Here is a 16,292-nt window from a genome sequence, read left to right on the forward strand (position 1 = left end):
TAACACAATTTCCTAAACAGATGAACTAGCTAAAACGATTACAACTCAAAGCAAACGAACTAGCTAAAACTATTACAACTCAAGGCAAACCAACTATGCAACCAATCTCAAAATCCTCAAAATCTTGAAACAATAAACCAAACTTGAGGAAAACCTGGAATGAAATCTAGCTTCATCAAACCTGAAATGTAACATAACAAAACAAACCATCAAGATATAAAATAAAGACATATAACGCCCAATATCCAATATCCATATCACAAATAGCCACAACATATAAATATAAACTTCCAAATACCCAGCTGCAAAAAAAACATGAGTACCCCCCATCTGCAAAACAAACATGAGTACCCCAATGAGTACCCCAAAACTATCTGCAAAACAAACATGAGTACCCCAAAACTACTCCCCCTTTTTGTCCGGGAGTGACCCAAAAACATCAATAGGCAGATACAGCATAAAAAAAAACTATCCAAAGTAAAAACAAAAACTGTCCAAGAGAAGCATATTTCAAAAGCTAAGAAGGAGAAGATGGTGGCTGCGGCAACTGAAGAAGAGAAATAATCTGAGCAAGCATGGCACTCTGCTCATCAAGGCGGCCATCAACACCATCAAGACGTGTAGCCAAAAGATCAAGGTAACGTGTAACAGACTGCTCAAAGTGCTGTAGCTGGCCACGAAAGGAGCGAGGACGTAGCTCAGGAAGATCAGGGGCACCGGCAGTGGCGGTCTCAAACTCCTCCTCCTCGGCAAGGGGATCATCATTACCTGCACCAGAACTCCCAACCCCCGACACACTCCCCCTCACATGAGCCTGACTCTGAGAGACTGTCAATTTAGTAATGGGTTTGATAGGGTAAGCAAACTCATCATCATCAAAAGAAAGAACATCAAGGGCAGTGAGAAAACGAGTAAGCAAACACCCATAAGAAAGCCCCAAAGATTTTCTGCCCTCAGAAACCCCAATCATTTTTGACACAATCATCTCCGGAAGGTCAATAGGTAGTCGGTGATGAATACAATACAGAACATAACCTTGGTCCTGAGTAATATGCGAGGAATGGGTGGTGACATAAAGATTCGCACACACGATGATATTCAAGAGACGGAACCGAGGAAGCAACTCATTTTGCTGAAGGAGATCCCCAGTGACCCAAGTCCGGTCAACACCACATAACTCAGTCGCAACACAATTGAAATCAACACCTAACCTGGTAAGAAACGGAAAATGACAATTGTGAACCTCAGGAAGACCAAGTAAAATCCGAAACACATCCCCAGTGATAACAAGAGACTTCTTCCTAACCCAAGTCTCAAAGGAGGCCGGAAGTTCTTTGCGAATGGAATGGATATTGCAATAGAATTCCCGGATGAGACTCAAATTTTGTGGCCCGGAGAAATGCAACACTTGATCTCCGCCTAACGTATCAAATAAAGACCGAATGGGAATAACCTCAAAGGCATTTGGGAGGATATTGCGCTCTAAATGTACGGTACGAGATGCAAAAGACTCCCCGAACAACTTAGATTTTTCTTTTGATGGGAACTTTTCAGAGTTGATGGGAGAACGAGAAACCGTAGCTTTACGGCGCTTGGATGACTCGGCCATGACTAATACCACCCAAACAGAGCAACATAGACAAGAACCCAGAAAGACAAGCAACATCCAATAAACCACACCAGAAAACCCCCAAAACAAAACACAAAGAGCCAGTCAAAACAAATTAGTCCAACAGGGGTTAGAAAAGCAGTGAAATTCGTAACATTAGCATAAAAGAAATGAAATGAAGAGCAGTGCTAAAGAGACAAACAATCAGCCACAGAGAAAACAAGATATGACAGCCATTATAGAATCGAAACATCAAGGTATAAAACAATAGAGAGAAAACAGATTACATAATGGCAATATATGTATATATAAATAAAATCCCCAATGTTAAACCCTAACAAATCCCCAATGGTAAACCCGAAGCTCAATGGAGAGTGTAATAGACAACCTCACGAACCCTAGATGCAAGAGTGAGGCTCGAACAAAAGAGGGAAGAACCATAACCAACAAAAATCAAACCTAGAGCCTGACACATCTCAACCCGAGTATCATACAAAAAAATAAAGCGAAGAAAAGAAAAAAAACTTACCAGAAACGGGGAGAGAAGAGGAAAAAAAAACTCCAAAAGCAAGAGGGAAAAACGCAGACGATCGCAGCCAAGAGAACCACGAAAAACCCTAGGGGAGACAGAGAGAGAAAAGACGAAGGGGGGAAAAGATGAACTGAATAGGCATAGATTCAGAATTTGAACCGCGAACGGTCGCTCGAGCGAAGACTTTATCGCTCGAGCGAGAGATAAAAATGCCCAGGCGGTCGCTCGAGCTAAGAAAGGGTCGGTCGAGCCAAAAAAACAAGTTCTCAGGTCTAATGCAGTGGCAAAAGCACGCTCGAGCGAGGCAATTGTGGCTCGAGCCAAGAAAAAAAAACAGGCCAAAAAAGATTTTTTTTTTTTTTTTTTTTTTTTTTTTTTTAAAACAACACTATACTCAAAGTCAAGAGGTGAGTCCTGAAACAAAGATAGATGATCATACTGAGCCAAGAGAATACTAAGATGAAATAATCCGCAATTCATGAATCTTGTGAACTTGCAATTTTAAAAAAAATGACACTGGAAATCATGAGCAAAGCAGAGAAAATATAATCAATGATCATAAGCTACATGAGAATGTACAACCCAAAAACCAATATGAGAGCTCACATAAAAAGTGTGTGTGTGCAATCCATGAGAGGTCACTGAGCTAGAGTTAATCCTAGTAGTGATCGGATGGCTGGACCTCCATCAAGAGTAACTCAACAATACAGTGAAAAGTCAAACCACTAGGAATCACGGGGTATTTGTTGAGTAAATGCGGAGGCTCCCCCTCAGTCAAAGAGTCCCTTTTTTTTTTTTTTTTTTTTTTTACATTTTTTTCTTGTGGGCACTCACTGGTGGCTTTCACTCTCAAGAGTATGGAAACCAAACCAGAGAAGAATGAAATCATAAAGGATGGCCTGGTTGGTGCCTCTGAGGTAGCCTTTTCCTAATGCCCGGACTTCAAGGAACTGAGGGAGAAACCGTGGAAGTGAAAACAGATGGTGGATGGTTAAGAGACTCAACATCACCCATGATATGCTAGTATCGGTCAATTCCACAGTAAAAGTACAAGAAACACTGTTAGTGGTCCATAGAGAACTTTGATTACATGTGCGGAAACCCCTGCAACAATTAATCTCAAGGATGTGTACAGAATGAGATCATGAGGTTAATGAGCATGGGCATTCAAAATGAGCTATGACCAATGAACAATGAGATCTTGTAAGCAGCATGAGTAGTGTAAAAAAATTTGGCTGCAAGTAAACAGATATCAATGATAATGAGATTATCACATCCAAGCATTCATAAGGCACAAACATTTACACCTACTCAAGAAACAAGTAACACTCTAGTGATCGAGCATGACACCCAAGGTCTTTCTAAGGAACTCAAACCGAAGAAGATCAAGGGGTTTTGTAAAAATATCAGCTTTTTGATGCTCAGTGGAAATGTGCTCAAGAACAACAAGGCCCTCTTCCACTAACTCTCGAATAAAATGATGACGAATGTCAATGTGTTTGGTGCGAGAGTGTTGGACAGGATTTTTTGAAATGTTTATGGCACTTGTGTTATCACAGAAAAGAGTAAGAGTGTTCTGTTCTATCCCATAATCATGAAGCATTTGCTTCATCCACAACATTTGAGCACAACAACTCCCTGCAGCAATGTACTCAGCCTCAGCAGTCGAAAGAGAGATGGCATTTTGCTTTTTACTATGCCAGGAAACCAGATTATTCCCAAGGTAAAAACACCCCCCAGATGTACTTTTCCTATCATCAGCACACCCTGCCCAGTTGGCATTAGAAAAACCAGTAATCTCAGCTGTAGTATCAGTAGAAAACCAAACCCCATACCCCAAAGTCCCATTAACATATTTAATGATGCGTTTGACAGCAAGTAAATGAGACTCTTTAGGACTAGCTTGGTAACGGGCACAAACACCTACACTGAAAGCAATATCTGGACGACTGGCTGTGAGATACAAAAGACTCCCTATCATACTCCTATAAAGGGTAGGATCAACATCAATACCAGAGGAATCTTTGGAGAGGTGAAGACTGGTGCTCATGGGAGTGCGGGCATGTTTGGCAGACTCAAGACCAAACTTAGACACAAGATTTTTCGCATACTTAGACTGAGACACAAATATACCTGAAGGAGACTGTTTAATTTGAAGACCCAAAAAATAAGACAACTCTCCCATCATGCTCATCTCAAACTCATGTGTCATGCAATCCGAAAAATATTTCACAAGATGTTCCGCAGTGGATCCAAACACAATATCATCAACATAAATCTGAGCAACAAGAATATGAGACTTAGTATGTTTCACAAATAAAGTCTTATCCACACTACCCCTTTGAAAATCATTATCAAGAAGAAATGTAGTGAGTCTATCATACCAAGCACGAGGGGCTTGTTTCAATCCATACAAAGCCTTGTCTAACTTGTAGACATGATTAGGACATTTAGGGTCCTCAAACCCTTTTGGTTGCTCAACATATGCCTCTTCTTTCAAGTACCCATTCAGAAAAGCACTTTTCATATCCATTTGAAACAATTTAAAGCCAAGAAAACATGCAACACCAAGTAAAATACGAATAGATTCGAGACGTGCAACTGGGGCAAACGTCTCATCATAGTCAACACCCTCTACTTGTGTGTAGCCTTGAGCAACCAACCTAGCTTTGTTCCTAACAACTGTACCATTCTCATCAGATTTATTTTTAAAGATCCACTTGGTACCTATCACATTCATGTCTCTAGGTCTGGGACCTAGAGTCCAAACTTTGTTACGTTCAAATTGACCTAATTCTTCATGCATAGCATTGACCCAACTATCATCTAGCAAGGCCTCTTTAAAATTCTTAGGTTCAATTAAAGAAACATAACACATATGTGATACCTCATCCCGAATCTGTCTTCGGGTTTTCATTCGATCCGAGACACTTCCAATCACCTGTTGAGCTGGATGATTCAGTTTCACCCTGGCTGATGGTTTAAGCTCAGGACTTGTGGTGACAGGGGCAACAGGAGTGATGTCCCTTGGAGCACTCTTTGGACTTGGCCTTACCTGTGAGGATGGTTCGGTAACCATTTCTTGTGATGGGTCTGCACCTTCTCCTTGATTTTGAGATTCGGTATCCAAGATTGGAGACTCATCATTATCATCCTCATTTGTTGCTGGAGGAGGTGCACCTGTGTCATCTATAACCACATTGATAGATTCCATTAAAGATGAAGTTCGCAGGTTATAGACTCTAAAAGCCCTACTAGTGGTTGAATACCCTAGAAAAATACCTTCATCACTTCGGGAGTCAAATTTGCCCAAAGGCTCTCTATCTTTGAAGATGTAACACTTACTCCCAAAAGTTTTGAAGTATTTTACATTAGGTTTCAAGCCCTTCCACAATTCATATGGAGTTTGTAAAGTGCCGGGCCTTAAATACACCCGATTTATGACATAAACAGCAGTATTTATGGCTTCGGCCCAAAATTTTGGAGGAAGTTTCTTACTAAGGAGCATGACCCTAGCCATTTCTTGAACAACCTTGTTCTTCCTCTCAACAACTCCATTTTGTTGTGGAGTAATGGGTGCAGAAAATTCATGCTTAATTCCATGTATATCACAAAAATCCGAAAACGAACTATTTTCAAACTCACGACCATGATCGGTTCGGATTCTTGTGATACGATCAATGGAAATACCTTGTTCATTCTGGATTTTAAAGACTAAAGCCTGGAAAGCATCAAACGTATCAGATTTTTCCTTTAAAAAATTTACCCATGAAAATCGAGTAAAATCATCAATAGTTAAAAAAATGTATCTTTTACCTCCGATGCTTTCAGTGCGAGTCGGACCCATTAAATCCATGTGAACCAATTCGAGAGGACGTTTGGTTGTAAAGCTGTTCACCTTTTGATGCGGGGCACGGGTTTGCTTTCCAAGTTGACATGGTCCACACACATGGCTCAAATTCTTACCCAGTTTAGGTATTCCCCTCACAAGCTCTTTGTTGGCTATCTTAGTTAGGTCATTGAAATTCATGTGACCTAATCTTTGATGCCACAGGTCAATGTTACTAATGATGGCAGAGTGACAAGTGAGATCATTAGTAGTAACAATCCCATAGCAGTTATCAGATGTGCGAACCCCATGTAAGACAGTATTTCCCTTTTTATCCAAAATTTCACATTTATTTTTTGAAAACAATACTTCATGATGGGAATCACACATTTGACTAATGCTTAAAAGATTTGCTTTAAGACCATCAACTAGTAGAACATTATTTAGCTTGGGAAGACCAGCAACACTTATAGAGCCCTTACCAATGACTCTCGAAGTGCCGCCATCTCCAAAGGTAACAATTCCTCCTTCATATTTTTCAAGGGAGGTGAAGTAGGATTTGTTACCGGACATATGACGAGAACACCCACTATCAAGATACCACATGTGTGAATCACGTGCTTTTAGAGCAGTGTGAACAACTAAACAAGTCAAATCATCTTTTCTCACCCAAATCTTTTTAGTCTTGGTATTCCGCCTAGACATGTAAGGTTGTCTCCTAGCCCAAAAAGTATTTGAATTTCTACTCTTTTGAGACACCTTACCAAACAATTCATAGCAATAAGGACGAATGTGGCCATACCTACCACAGTGATGACAAATAAAAACTGATTTTACCTCCTTTTTGTTGATCTTACCAGCTTTTGGTGGACGAAGAGAGAGATCAGCCTGGTCTACCTTCAGTTTTCCCTTTGCTTGAGTCTTCTTGTCATGTGAAGTAGAGGCCTGTCCCTTGTGAGCTGTTGCACCATAGCCTAACCCGCTTTTGTCGCAACCCATTTGTTGAGACCCGAGGATGTCTTCTAAAGATTTGGAACCTTTGTTCCACATGGCAATAGTGGCTCTAGCAAGACGAAGCTCTTCATCCTTTTGACAGACTATCTCTTCCAATCTAGCTTGTGACAGCTCAAGACTTGCAAGCTTTTCTTCATATGTGGAATACACCTTCAGAAGTTCATTCCTTTCAGTTTCACAGGATAGTAGTTTTCCACCTAAGTCTTGCCTGTCACTCGAGATCTTGACGATATTCTGCTTTGCTGCTACAAGTTCTCCTTTCAGCCTGACATTCTCACTCTCACATGTTTTGATCTTGAGAGAGAGTTTGTCGTTGGTTTTGGACAAATTTAGAGATTCCTCGTATAGCTTTTCGTAAGCTTGTTGTAGTTCATCGCCATTGATCTCATCATTGTCATCAGATGTTTCATCATCCTCTTTTTGCTCTTCATTCTCCTTTGCCTCTTCCAATCTAGCAACTAAGACTGAAAAGTTGCTGGATGGTGATGAATGTGAATTTCCTCCTTCATGGAATTGGCTCAAAATTTCCCATGCCTCTTTAGTCTTTGTACAACGAACAACCCGTTGCTGTTCTTCAGTAGAAATTGCTCCACGAATAGTGATCAGGGCTCTCTGATTGCTCGGATTGTCAGCCCTGTCTGTATCTTCTTCAATGGCCTGCCAGCCTTCTGGATCAAAAGCTCTCAGAAAAGCTCTCATTCTGATTTTCCAAAACAGGTAGTTACTCCCGTCAAAGGTGGGAGGAAGATGCAAATTCTGACCACGAGCTAACTCTGCTGGCTTTGGAGGAGGTGGTGTCAAAGTAGACCAAAAAGCCATGAAAGCACTATCCCCGTCTTCTCCAGATTCAGGTTTTTCGGGTTCTTGCTCCGACCCGCTTTCATCATCCCAAGTTACAGTGTAGACTTTCTTTCGATTCTTTTTCGAAGGGCATTCAAGGGCAATGTGACCAAAACCTTGACATTCATAGCACTTGACCCCTTGCCCCTTTACAATCTTCTTTTCAGTTTTTGAAGCAAGTTTTGGTGGAAAAGTTTTGGGTTTGTCATTACTCTTATCTTTTGAGATAGGGGCTCTGAAATTCGGCTTCTTTTTCAAAAAAATTTTAAACTGTTTTGTAAGCATAGCCGTCATCTCAGACTCTAAATCAAATTCAGTCTCTGGAGGTTTTGCAGTCTCATGGGCACTCGTGAAAGCCATATTTTCTTTTTGCTTTTTCTTAGAAATTTGGTGGGCTTCATAAGTCTGCAAATTTCCAACCAATTGATCGAGCTTGAGGGTATCAACATTCTGAGCCTCCTCAATGGCTGTCACCTTTGGTTGGAACCTCTCGGGAAGGGACCTCAAAATTTTTCCAACAACTTTTGCTTCCGGGATTTTTTCACCGAGAGTGAAACAGGAATTCACAATATCACTGAGTTTTGCATAAAATTCATCGAACGTCTCATCGTCGCGCATAAAAAGGGTTTCAAAGGCGGACGTGAGACGTTGAAGTTTTGCCCTTTTAACAGAGGTAGTACCTTCGTGAATCGTTTCAAGAATATCCCACGCCTCTTTTGCTATTTCACACGTGCAAATTCGACGGAATTCTTCAGGTGTGACAGAGCAGAAGAGGGAGTTGAGAGCCTTGCTGTTCCAACTCGAATTCTGGTAATCGGTTGTGTCCCATTTATCAAGGGATTTAGGAATATTAATCCCATCCATGGTGATTGTAGGTTCACTCCACCCAAAGATTACGGAGTGCCAAACTTTCTCATCGATGGATTTTAAAAATGCTCTCATACGAGCTTTCCAATAAGAATAGTTTGTACCGTCAAGTAATGGGGGTCTGTGAGTCGAGTTACCTTCACGAATAGAATCCATGATACTAATCACACAAAATCACACTCCTATAGTTTTGAAAAAACAAAGAGTGACCCGCTCTGATACCAATTGAAAATCTAAGTGATTCGTGATTAGATCAAGATTAAAATATTCCAAATCCCAAAAATCCAAAACACACAATCTAAATCAACAAGCACTTACGAAAGTGATTTAGATTGTTTGTTTTTTCAGATTAAATAATAAATCGACACAAACGATTTTTACGTGGAAAAAACCACAATTGGACACCTCCAACTGTGATTAAAAAACCACGGGCGAAACGCCATAAATCAATCCACTACTGAAGTAAAAAGATTACAAAAATATCTTACAAAATACCCAACTTAGTCAATCTGTCTTCAAATCTTCTGTAACTCTTTTTCACGACTTCATCTCGGAACTGATCAATCTTGAAGTTGATTCCACAACCTCACTCACACATAGAATCAAACACCTTTTGAAACTATATGCTAGAATCTTCGGAATCCACCGAAGAGAACTCTCTCTTGAATTTAAAGAAACCAACTCCTTGATGTATGTATTTTAGATCATGAGTGAAGAACTCTTCTCAAGATATCAAGGAAAACTCACCAAAATCTCTCCACAAGAAAACCTCAGAAGATCTCAAAGTAGATCTAAAAAAACTAGTCCTAAAGTTTGGAGAAACCAACTACTTATAGATTTCCGGATTCGGAAGCTCGCTCGAGCGAAGCTTATCACGCTCGAGCGAGAAGCTTATCTCGCGTGACTTCCATAAGTACCTTCGCTCGAGCCAAAAAGGCTTCGCTCGAGCGAGGAATAAACTCTTTCAGGTTTGTGCGCAGATGCTGTTCTTCGCTCGAGCCTCCAATACTTCGCTCGAGCGCACAATGACCTCTTTCAGGTTTGCAGCCAGACGCAGTCCTTCGCTCGAGCGAGACCTTCTTCGCTCGAGCGAGCAACACAAAACAGCACAGAAATTACAACTCGATTACACAAGTTTGTTCGTGGAATTGACAAGACTTAGGGACCTAACAGTCACGTTATTTTTCATAAAATGCATATACAAAAAGTTTGTTGTACAGTTAATTATCTCTTAAATCTTCTTTTTAAGATTAAAACAAAGCAAAATCTTCAAGATTCTAAAACAGCACTTTTAAATTTACATCTAAGTGAATTGTTATATACCATTTATGGATTTGTTAAAGAATGAACAAATTAAGACCCAATTTTGTGGTGTTTTAAGACTGAAACTTTTGAAATTTTCTTAAAATACGGATTGATCCATGTGGTTTGAAAAATTACAAATATCTATTTGTTGAACTTTTTTATTTGACAAAATTAACTGAAAAAATAAAATTCCTAAAATACTCTTTTATACAATGATAAAATTACCTGAATTAAAATAAATTCATAACATCATTAAAAATTACTAATTGACTTGATGTTTTATTAATAAAAGGGACAAATTTCAAAGGGAGGGATATAATTTTCAGAATTACAAAAATAAATAGTATTTTAAGCAAATTTCAAAGTATGTATTTGTAATTTATCCATAAATAATAAATAAATAAGTTGTTGATAATGTTGTTTTAATTTTAAGTTTATGTATATATTTTTGAAGGTTCGAGTATCAGGAATCATGACAAATGCTCCTATAATCCTGACCCTAGATTGTGACATGTATTCTAATGATCCCCAAACGCCTCACCGCATGTTATGTTTCTTCTCGGATCCAAAACTTAGGCCCAATTTAGGGTACATTCAGTTTCCTCAGATCTTTCATGGGCTCAACAAGGACGATATTTATGCTTGTGAGTTTAAAGGCTTGTTCCAAACCAATCCTATGGGACTGGATGGCCTGCTAGGCCCGAATTATGTTGGGACTGGATGCTTTTTCTCTCGCCGAGTCTTTTTTGGAGGCCCATCATCTTTTTTGGCTCCCGAAATCCCCGAATTGTGGCCGGACCACGTTGTAAGCAAGCCCATCCAGGCCCAACAAGTATTGGCATTGGCACACCAGGTTGCAGATTGCAAGTATGAGAACCAAACCAATTGGGGTTCCAAGGTAAGCTAAAAGCTTGTTTATTAAATTTGAATTACACATTTTTTTTTATAATTTTTTTATTTATTTATTTTTTTGTGTGGAAAAATCACACTGACATTTACTGAAGTTTCAAAAAATTATAGTAAGTCCTTCATAAATTTGATTTATTGAAATTGAGTTTCCCTAGGTTGTGTTTGGATTATGAATTTACATGCAGATTTAGAAAGGAAATGAAAAGATAAGAGAAATGTGTATGAAATATAAGTTAATTTTTTTTCTCCGTTTCTATCGCCTTTTCCTTTTTCTTTTAAATTCCTACCCAAATTCATAATCCAAGAACAACCGTGAGGTTTTTAATTCACATAACAATTAACCCATTTTTTATCGGTAATTGGTAAGTCATATGTATGAAAAAATGATACTGTCATCTCTTTTACATTGAAATATATATATATATATATATATATTAGAATGTTTATTAGTTTATCTTCACAATATGTGCAATAATTTTGGTTCCTTTAACCTTACTAAAAATGAGGTCAATATATGCGCCAAAACTGATTTCTCTAAAAAGAGAAGATTACTGTAATTTACCCTATTTTTTTTCTCTAAAACTGTAGGATTTACTGTTACTATTATTGTTATTAAAACATTGACTTGGTTGCAAAATATGCAGTTGGGCTTCAGATATGGGTCACTGGTGGAGGACTACTATACCGGTTATAGGCTGCAATGTGAGGGGTGGAAGTCTGTGTTTTGCCATCCAAATAGAGCAGCATTTTTAGGGGATGTACCCATAACCCTCAATGATGCCCTAAGTCAAACCAAGAGATGGTGTGTGGGCCTACTTGAGGTAAGCTTCTCCAAATATTGTCCATTAACTTTTGGCTCCAAGGCTATGGGGTCTCTAATGGGTCTTTGCTATGCACACTATGCTTTCTGGCCCATTTGGTCAATTCCAATCACCATGTATGCTTTCCTGCCTCAGCTCACTCTCCTCAATGGAATCTCCGTCTTCCCTAAGGTATGTACCTACCTCCACTAGTCAATTCAGTTCTGCTTGATCCAATAATTTTGTATAGTCTTCAGTAAATTGATATCAATGACAGAAAAATCTATATACACATAATTAAATTACAAAAATCCTACACAATGAGCAGAAATATAATATATATATATATATATATATAGAAAAAATATTAATAAACTTGAAGCACTTAAAATTTCAATATATAAGTTTGGCATCTACTAAATAATACAAAAAGTCACTATCCTATTTAAGTCACATCATCTTATTTAAATCACATCACCTCTTTAACACATCACATCAAACCCAACCCAAACCCGAGTCCGGATTCTCGGCAGCCCTACCCGGCAGCCCTACCCGGCAGCCCCCAAAACGACGTCGTTTTGGGGGTTTTTCTTTTTTTTTTTTTTTTTTCTTTCTTCTTCTTCGTTCAGAGAAACCAGAGGGGAGGGGAGAGGGAGAAGAGGGAGGAAGGAGGAGGGAGGAGGAGGAGGAAGGGAAGGAGGGGGCCATAACCAGTGGGGGAGGAGGAGGAGGAGGAGGAGGCGGAGCCGGGGCCGGAGGCGGAGGCGACGGCGGTGCAGTGCTGAGACGAGCTGGATCGGGCGACGATCGGACCGTTGCGACGGCCGGCGGTGAGGCGACGAGCTGCGAGCTCGCCATCACAGCCTCCTCCCTCCTCCTTCCTCCCTCTTCTCCCTCTCCCCTCCCCTCTGGTTTCTCTGTTCGAAGAGAGAGAAAGGCAGAACGAAGAAGAAGAAAAGGAAAAAAAAAAAAAAAAAAAAAAACCCCAAAACGACGTCGTTTTGGGGGGTTGCCGGGTAGGGCTGCCGGGTAGGGCGGCCGAGGATCCGGATTCACCCAAACCCAACCCATATAAGCTAATAAGTCAAAAAGTGCACTTTTTTAGAACATCCCAAACCAACCCATAGTATTGATTTAAACTTTGTGTATGATGAGCCAAACTCTCTAATTCACATATTTCAAATTCATAACACTTTTTTAGGATTTACATAGCATTGTTGCATGTTAAGCCCACATTGGGTAAAAATAATAAGGGTAATAGGGTAAGTACCCTCTATCCGCAAATATCTATGTTCCTCTCTCCTAATCCACTCACAATTATTAGATCATGTGAGAATTTTGCGATGTGAAAATTTCAATACATATTCAATGACTGTGAGTGAATTAAGATTAAGGGATAAGGATATTTGGAGACAAAACATATTAGCACATTTTGGTTTGGGTACATTGCACTGATCTCCACTAAGGTTGAGAGAAAATACAAATTGAATAATTTTGACATAATTATATTTATTTCCTTTTAGTAAAATTAAAATGACTGAAACTAATATCTTTTTGCCATAATTACACGCTCTTGTCTTGGATCTAGGGGTAGTTTTGTTTGTTTGTTGGCTGGATCTGCCTCATTTTGGTCTGCTATGTTTTTAGTATTTTTTCTTTCTTTTTTTTTTCCCCTCTCTCTCTTAAGTTGGTGCCTTGCCGACTTCTTGCACAACCTTGAAGCTACACAGATTGTACTCTTTTGGTGCTGTGCTATGTTGGTAGCACATGATTTTCTTGTTCCCATGTGCCAATCTAGTTAGGATGTAGGATCAACGTTATGATACATCTCACCGTTTAGCTCCCTTTTTGTATTCTCTTTCACATCTTTAATAAAAATTTCTTTGCCATTCAAAAAAAAAAAAAAAAAATTAACTGAAACTAATGTAAATTGTGTGAACACACAATGATAAACAACGTAAAATATACATTTTAGTGTGAAAGATTTGTCTGTCGTCTTTTTTTCATCTATATGATTAACAAATTTTTGATGAAAACATGATTAAATATAATGTGAATTAAAATTTTAAGGGAGCTCATTGTAATTATATCAAACTCATGAGATTTTATTGTATTTTCTTCAAACCTTAAGGGATGTAGCGTAGGGTTTTTTGTTTTTATACTTTTCTGTTATTCTATTTTATGTATGTAAACTAACCCCAAATTGTAATTAAACTAATGTTACAGGTTTCGGATAACTGTTTTTTCTTGTACATTTTTCTATTTATTGGGAGCTATGGACAAGATTGTCTTGACTACATCTTAGCCAAAGGAACATTTCAAAGGTGGTGGAGTGATCAAAGGATGTGGATGGTGAGGGGAGTCACATGTCACATGTTTGGATTAATAGAATTCATATCGAAGTACGTAGGCATTGCCACACAGGGATTCAATGTCACCAGCAAAGTAATAGACAATGAACAGGGCAAAAGGTATGATCAAGGGACATTTGAGTTCGGAGTTGAGTCGCCCATATTTGTGTCACTAGCAGTAGCAGCAATAATCAATTTAATTGCATTTATTGGAGGGTTGATCGGAGTTTTGAGGGGCAAGAACTCAGAGGGACTGTTTGGTCAATTGTTGATTTCGGGTTTTGTGGTGTTGAATTGTTGCCCAGTTTATGAGGCTATGGTGTTGAGGACTGATAAAGGAAGGATGCCTACTAAGACTACCATCATTTCCACATTTCTTGCATGGGCTCTATACACAGCAGCTTCTCTTATACTAAAGATGTGAAATTAAAGGGGGGGTTATATTGTTTTACTTTTCATTTTATAGAAAATGAAGAGATAGAGAACTTGAATTGCATGTAATCCTGATTAACTAGGGATATAATTGGGGGAATACTAGTTTATTATAAACTACATGATTTTGTCGGCATTATTTCCTATTTAAGATTGTGTTTGGCCTCGTGATTCATAATAATAATAAAAAAAAAATTAAAAAAATGCTAGATACTAACAATCCAAGTGAACTAACATTTTAGTTCCAAAAAAAAAATTAAAAAAAAGAAGTGAACTAACATTTGGTGATTATTGCCTATTTTGTGATGTTAGTGATCCTAACATTTTGTTGCAATTCATGAGTACCTTTGACATGTGCATTCTCTGATCTACTATTAATAATGATTGTGTATGAAACGTGTATGGAGAAGTATTTTATGATATTAGGAACTAAGGAAAATAATAAGAGTATCGTTATTCATGTCCAAAAATTAGATTTACTTTCTAGGTGGCTTCCCTCTCCACATTTATAAAAGGGAGAAATTTTTAGAAAGTGGTTGTTTTGGATAACCCCATTAAGATTAAATATTAAGAAGTGTTATGCAAATAGAAAAAAAAATTATAAATTTTTTATATCATTTTAAAACAAAATCACACATCAAGTATTCTTTTAATTATAAAAATGCCACCATCACATTGTTCTAACCCACTTAATTCAACAATAGTACCCATGTTATTGAACATAATTATGTTATGTTTAATTTTTGTAACAACAATGATAGAGAGCTCTAATGATGTGACAGTTCCCAAAATATATATTTATATATATATATATATATATATACACATTACATCACAAGTGAGACCCACTTGTTTAGAGCTCCGCTAGAGCTGAAGAAATCATATCTAAACTCATGTACAAATTAGCTCCACTTATTTTTATTAATATGTCTATTTAGAAGTTAGAAGATTGAAGGAAAATATATAATTTCACAAAAATAATGTGGTGTTTAAAGTGATAGATTCGGATCAAAGCCACATATTTCTATATAAAATAATAATATAAAATTCCATTTTCTTGCTTGTATATTGTACCCGAAAGGAAAGGGAAATAAAAAATTGCCTAGAATGCAAATCTAAGGTACATATTTAAAGGGTTTAGATTGTTTGAAATTGGCCATTTAATTTGATAAAGTATTTGAATTTTGTGAGTTCATTTTGTGCCAACCTCAGTGATTCAAATCATTTATCTTTTAAAATTTATTAGTTAGTGTGTAAGTGAATTGCTGACCACACTGCCAACTCAGTATTCAGCTGGAGAGCACTGGCAGAATAGATGACGCCTGATTGACCTGCAATAGAAAGAAGAGATTTCGGCGGTGGTTTGTCCACCCGGGGGCACTCCGACGATCAAGTCAGTTATCTCTCAAAGATAAATAAAGTGCTTAACTCACTGTTCACAATATAAATTGCGTACCTTAGACCCATGGGGGTGCCTCTCTTTTATAGTCAATACAAACCTAGTCCCAATAAAAGCCTAGCTTCAATGGACTTTTGCTCAGTGCTTATCCTGAACTCTCTAATAGATAAAGATAAACTCCCTAAGAGCTTTATCCTTATCCAGGTTGAAGCCCTTCCTCATTCTAAGACTCATTTCCCTTATCTACTTATCCCGAATTTCGATATCTTTGGAGGTAACCTCGGCCTAACCGAGATCACCTCGGCGTCACGACCAGGACACGTGGCACCTCGGCTGACACGTCGGCGTCACCTTGACCACATGTTGGTGCTCAGAAAATATATCCCCACAACTGCTCCCTAGGTT

General features: G+C 38.4%; 1 protein-coding gene across 6 annotated transcripts in view; it reads left to right on the plus strand.

The window, feature by feature from the left end:
* LOC114315142 (cellulose synthase-like protein G3) overlaps positions 1-14,639 on the plus strand; it is a 29,259-nt gene extending 14,620 nt beyond the window's left edge. For 3 of the 6 annotated variants that reach the window (XM_082902679.1, XM_082902678.1, XM_082902681.1), the window contains 3 exons: positions 10,451-10,894; positions 11,550-11,897; positions 13,932-14,639. In XM_082902679.1, coding sequence (XP_082758805.1) covers positions 10,451-10,894; positions 11,550-11,897; positions 13,932-14,480 — 1,341 coding nt within the window. In that variant the 3' untranslated portion in view covers positions 14,481-14,639. Of the gene's footprint in view, positions 1-10,450; positions 10,895-11,549; positions 12,110-12,832; positions 13,626-13,931 lie in introns of those variants that run through there. The other 3 variants (XM_082902680.1, XR_014349169.1, XM_082902682.1) reach the window with 3 other exon arrangements.
* Positions 14,640-16,292: the final 1,653 nt, after the last annotated feature.

The sequence above is a fragment of the Camellia sinensis genome, chromosome 13, assembly GCF_055761805.1.
Source record: "Camellia sinensis isolate YWXY chromosome 13, ASM5576180v1, whole genome shotgun sequence".
Lineage (NCBI taxonomy): Eukaryota > Viridiplantae > Streptophyta > Magnoliopsida > Ericales > Theaceae > Camellia > Camellia sinensis.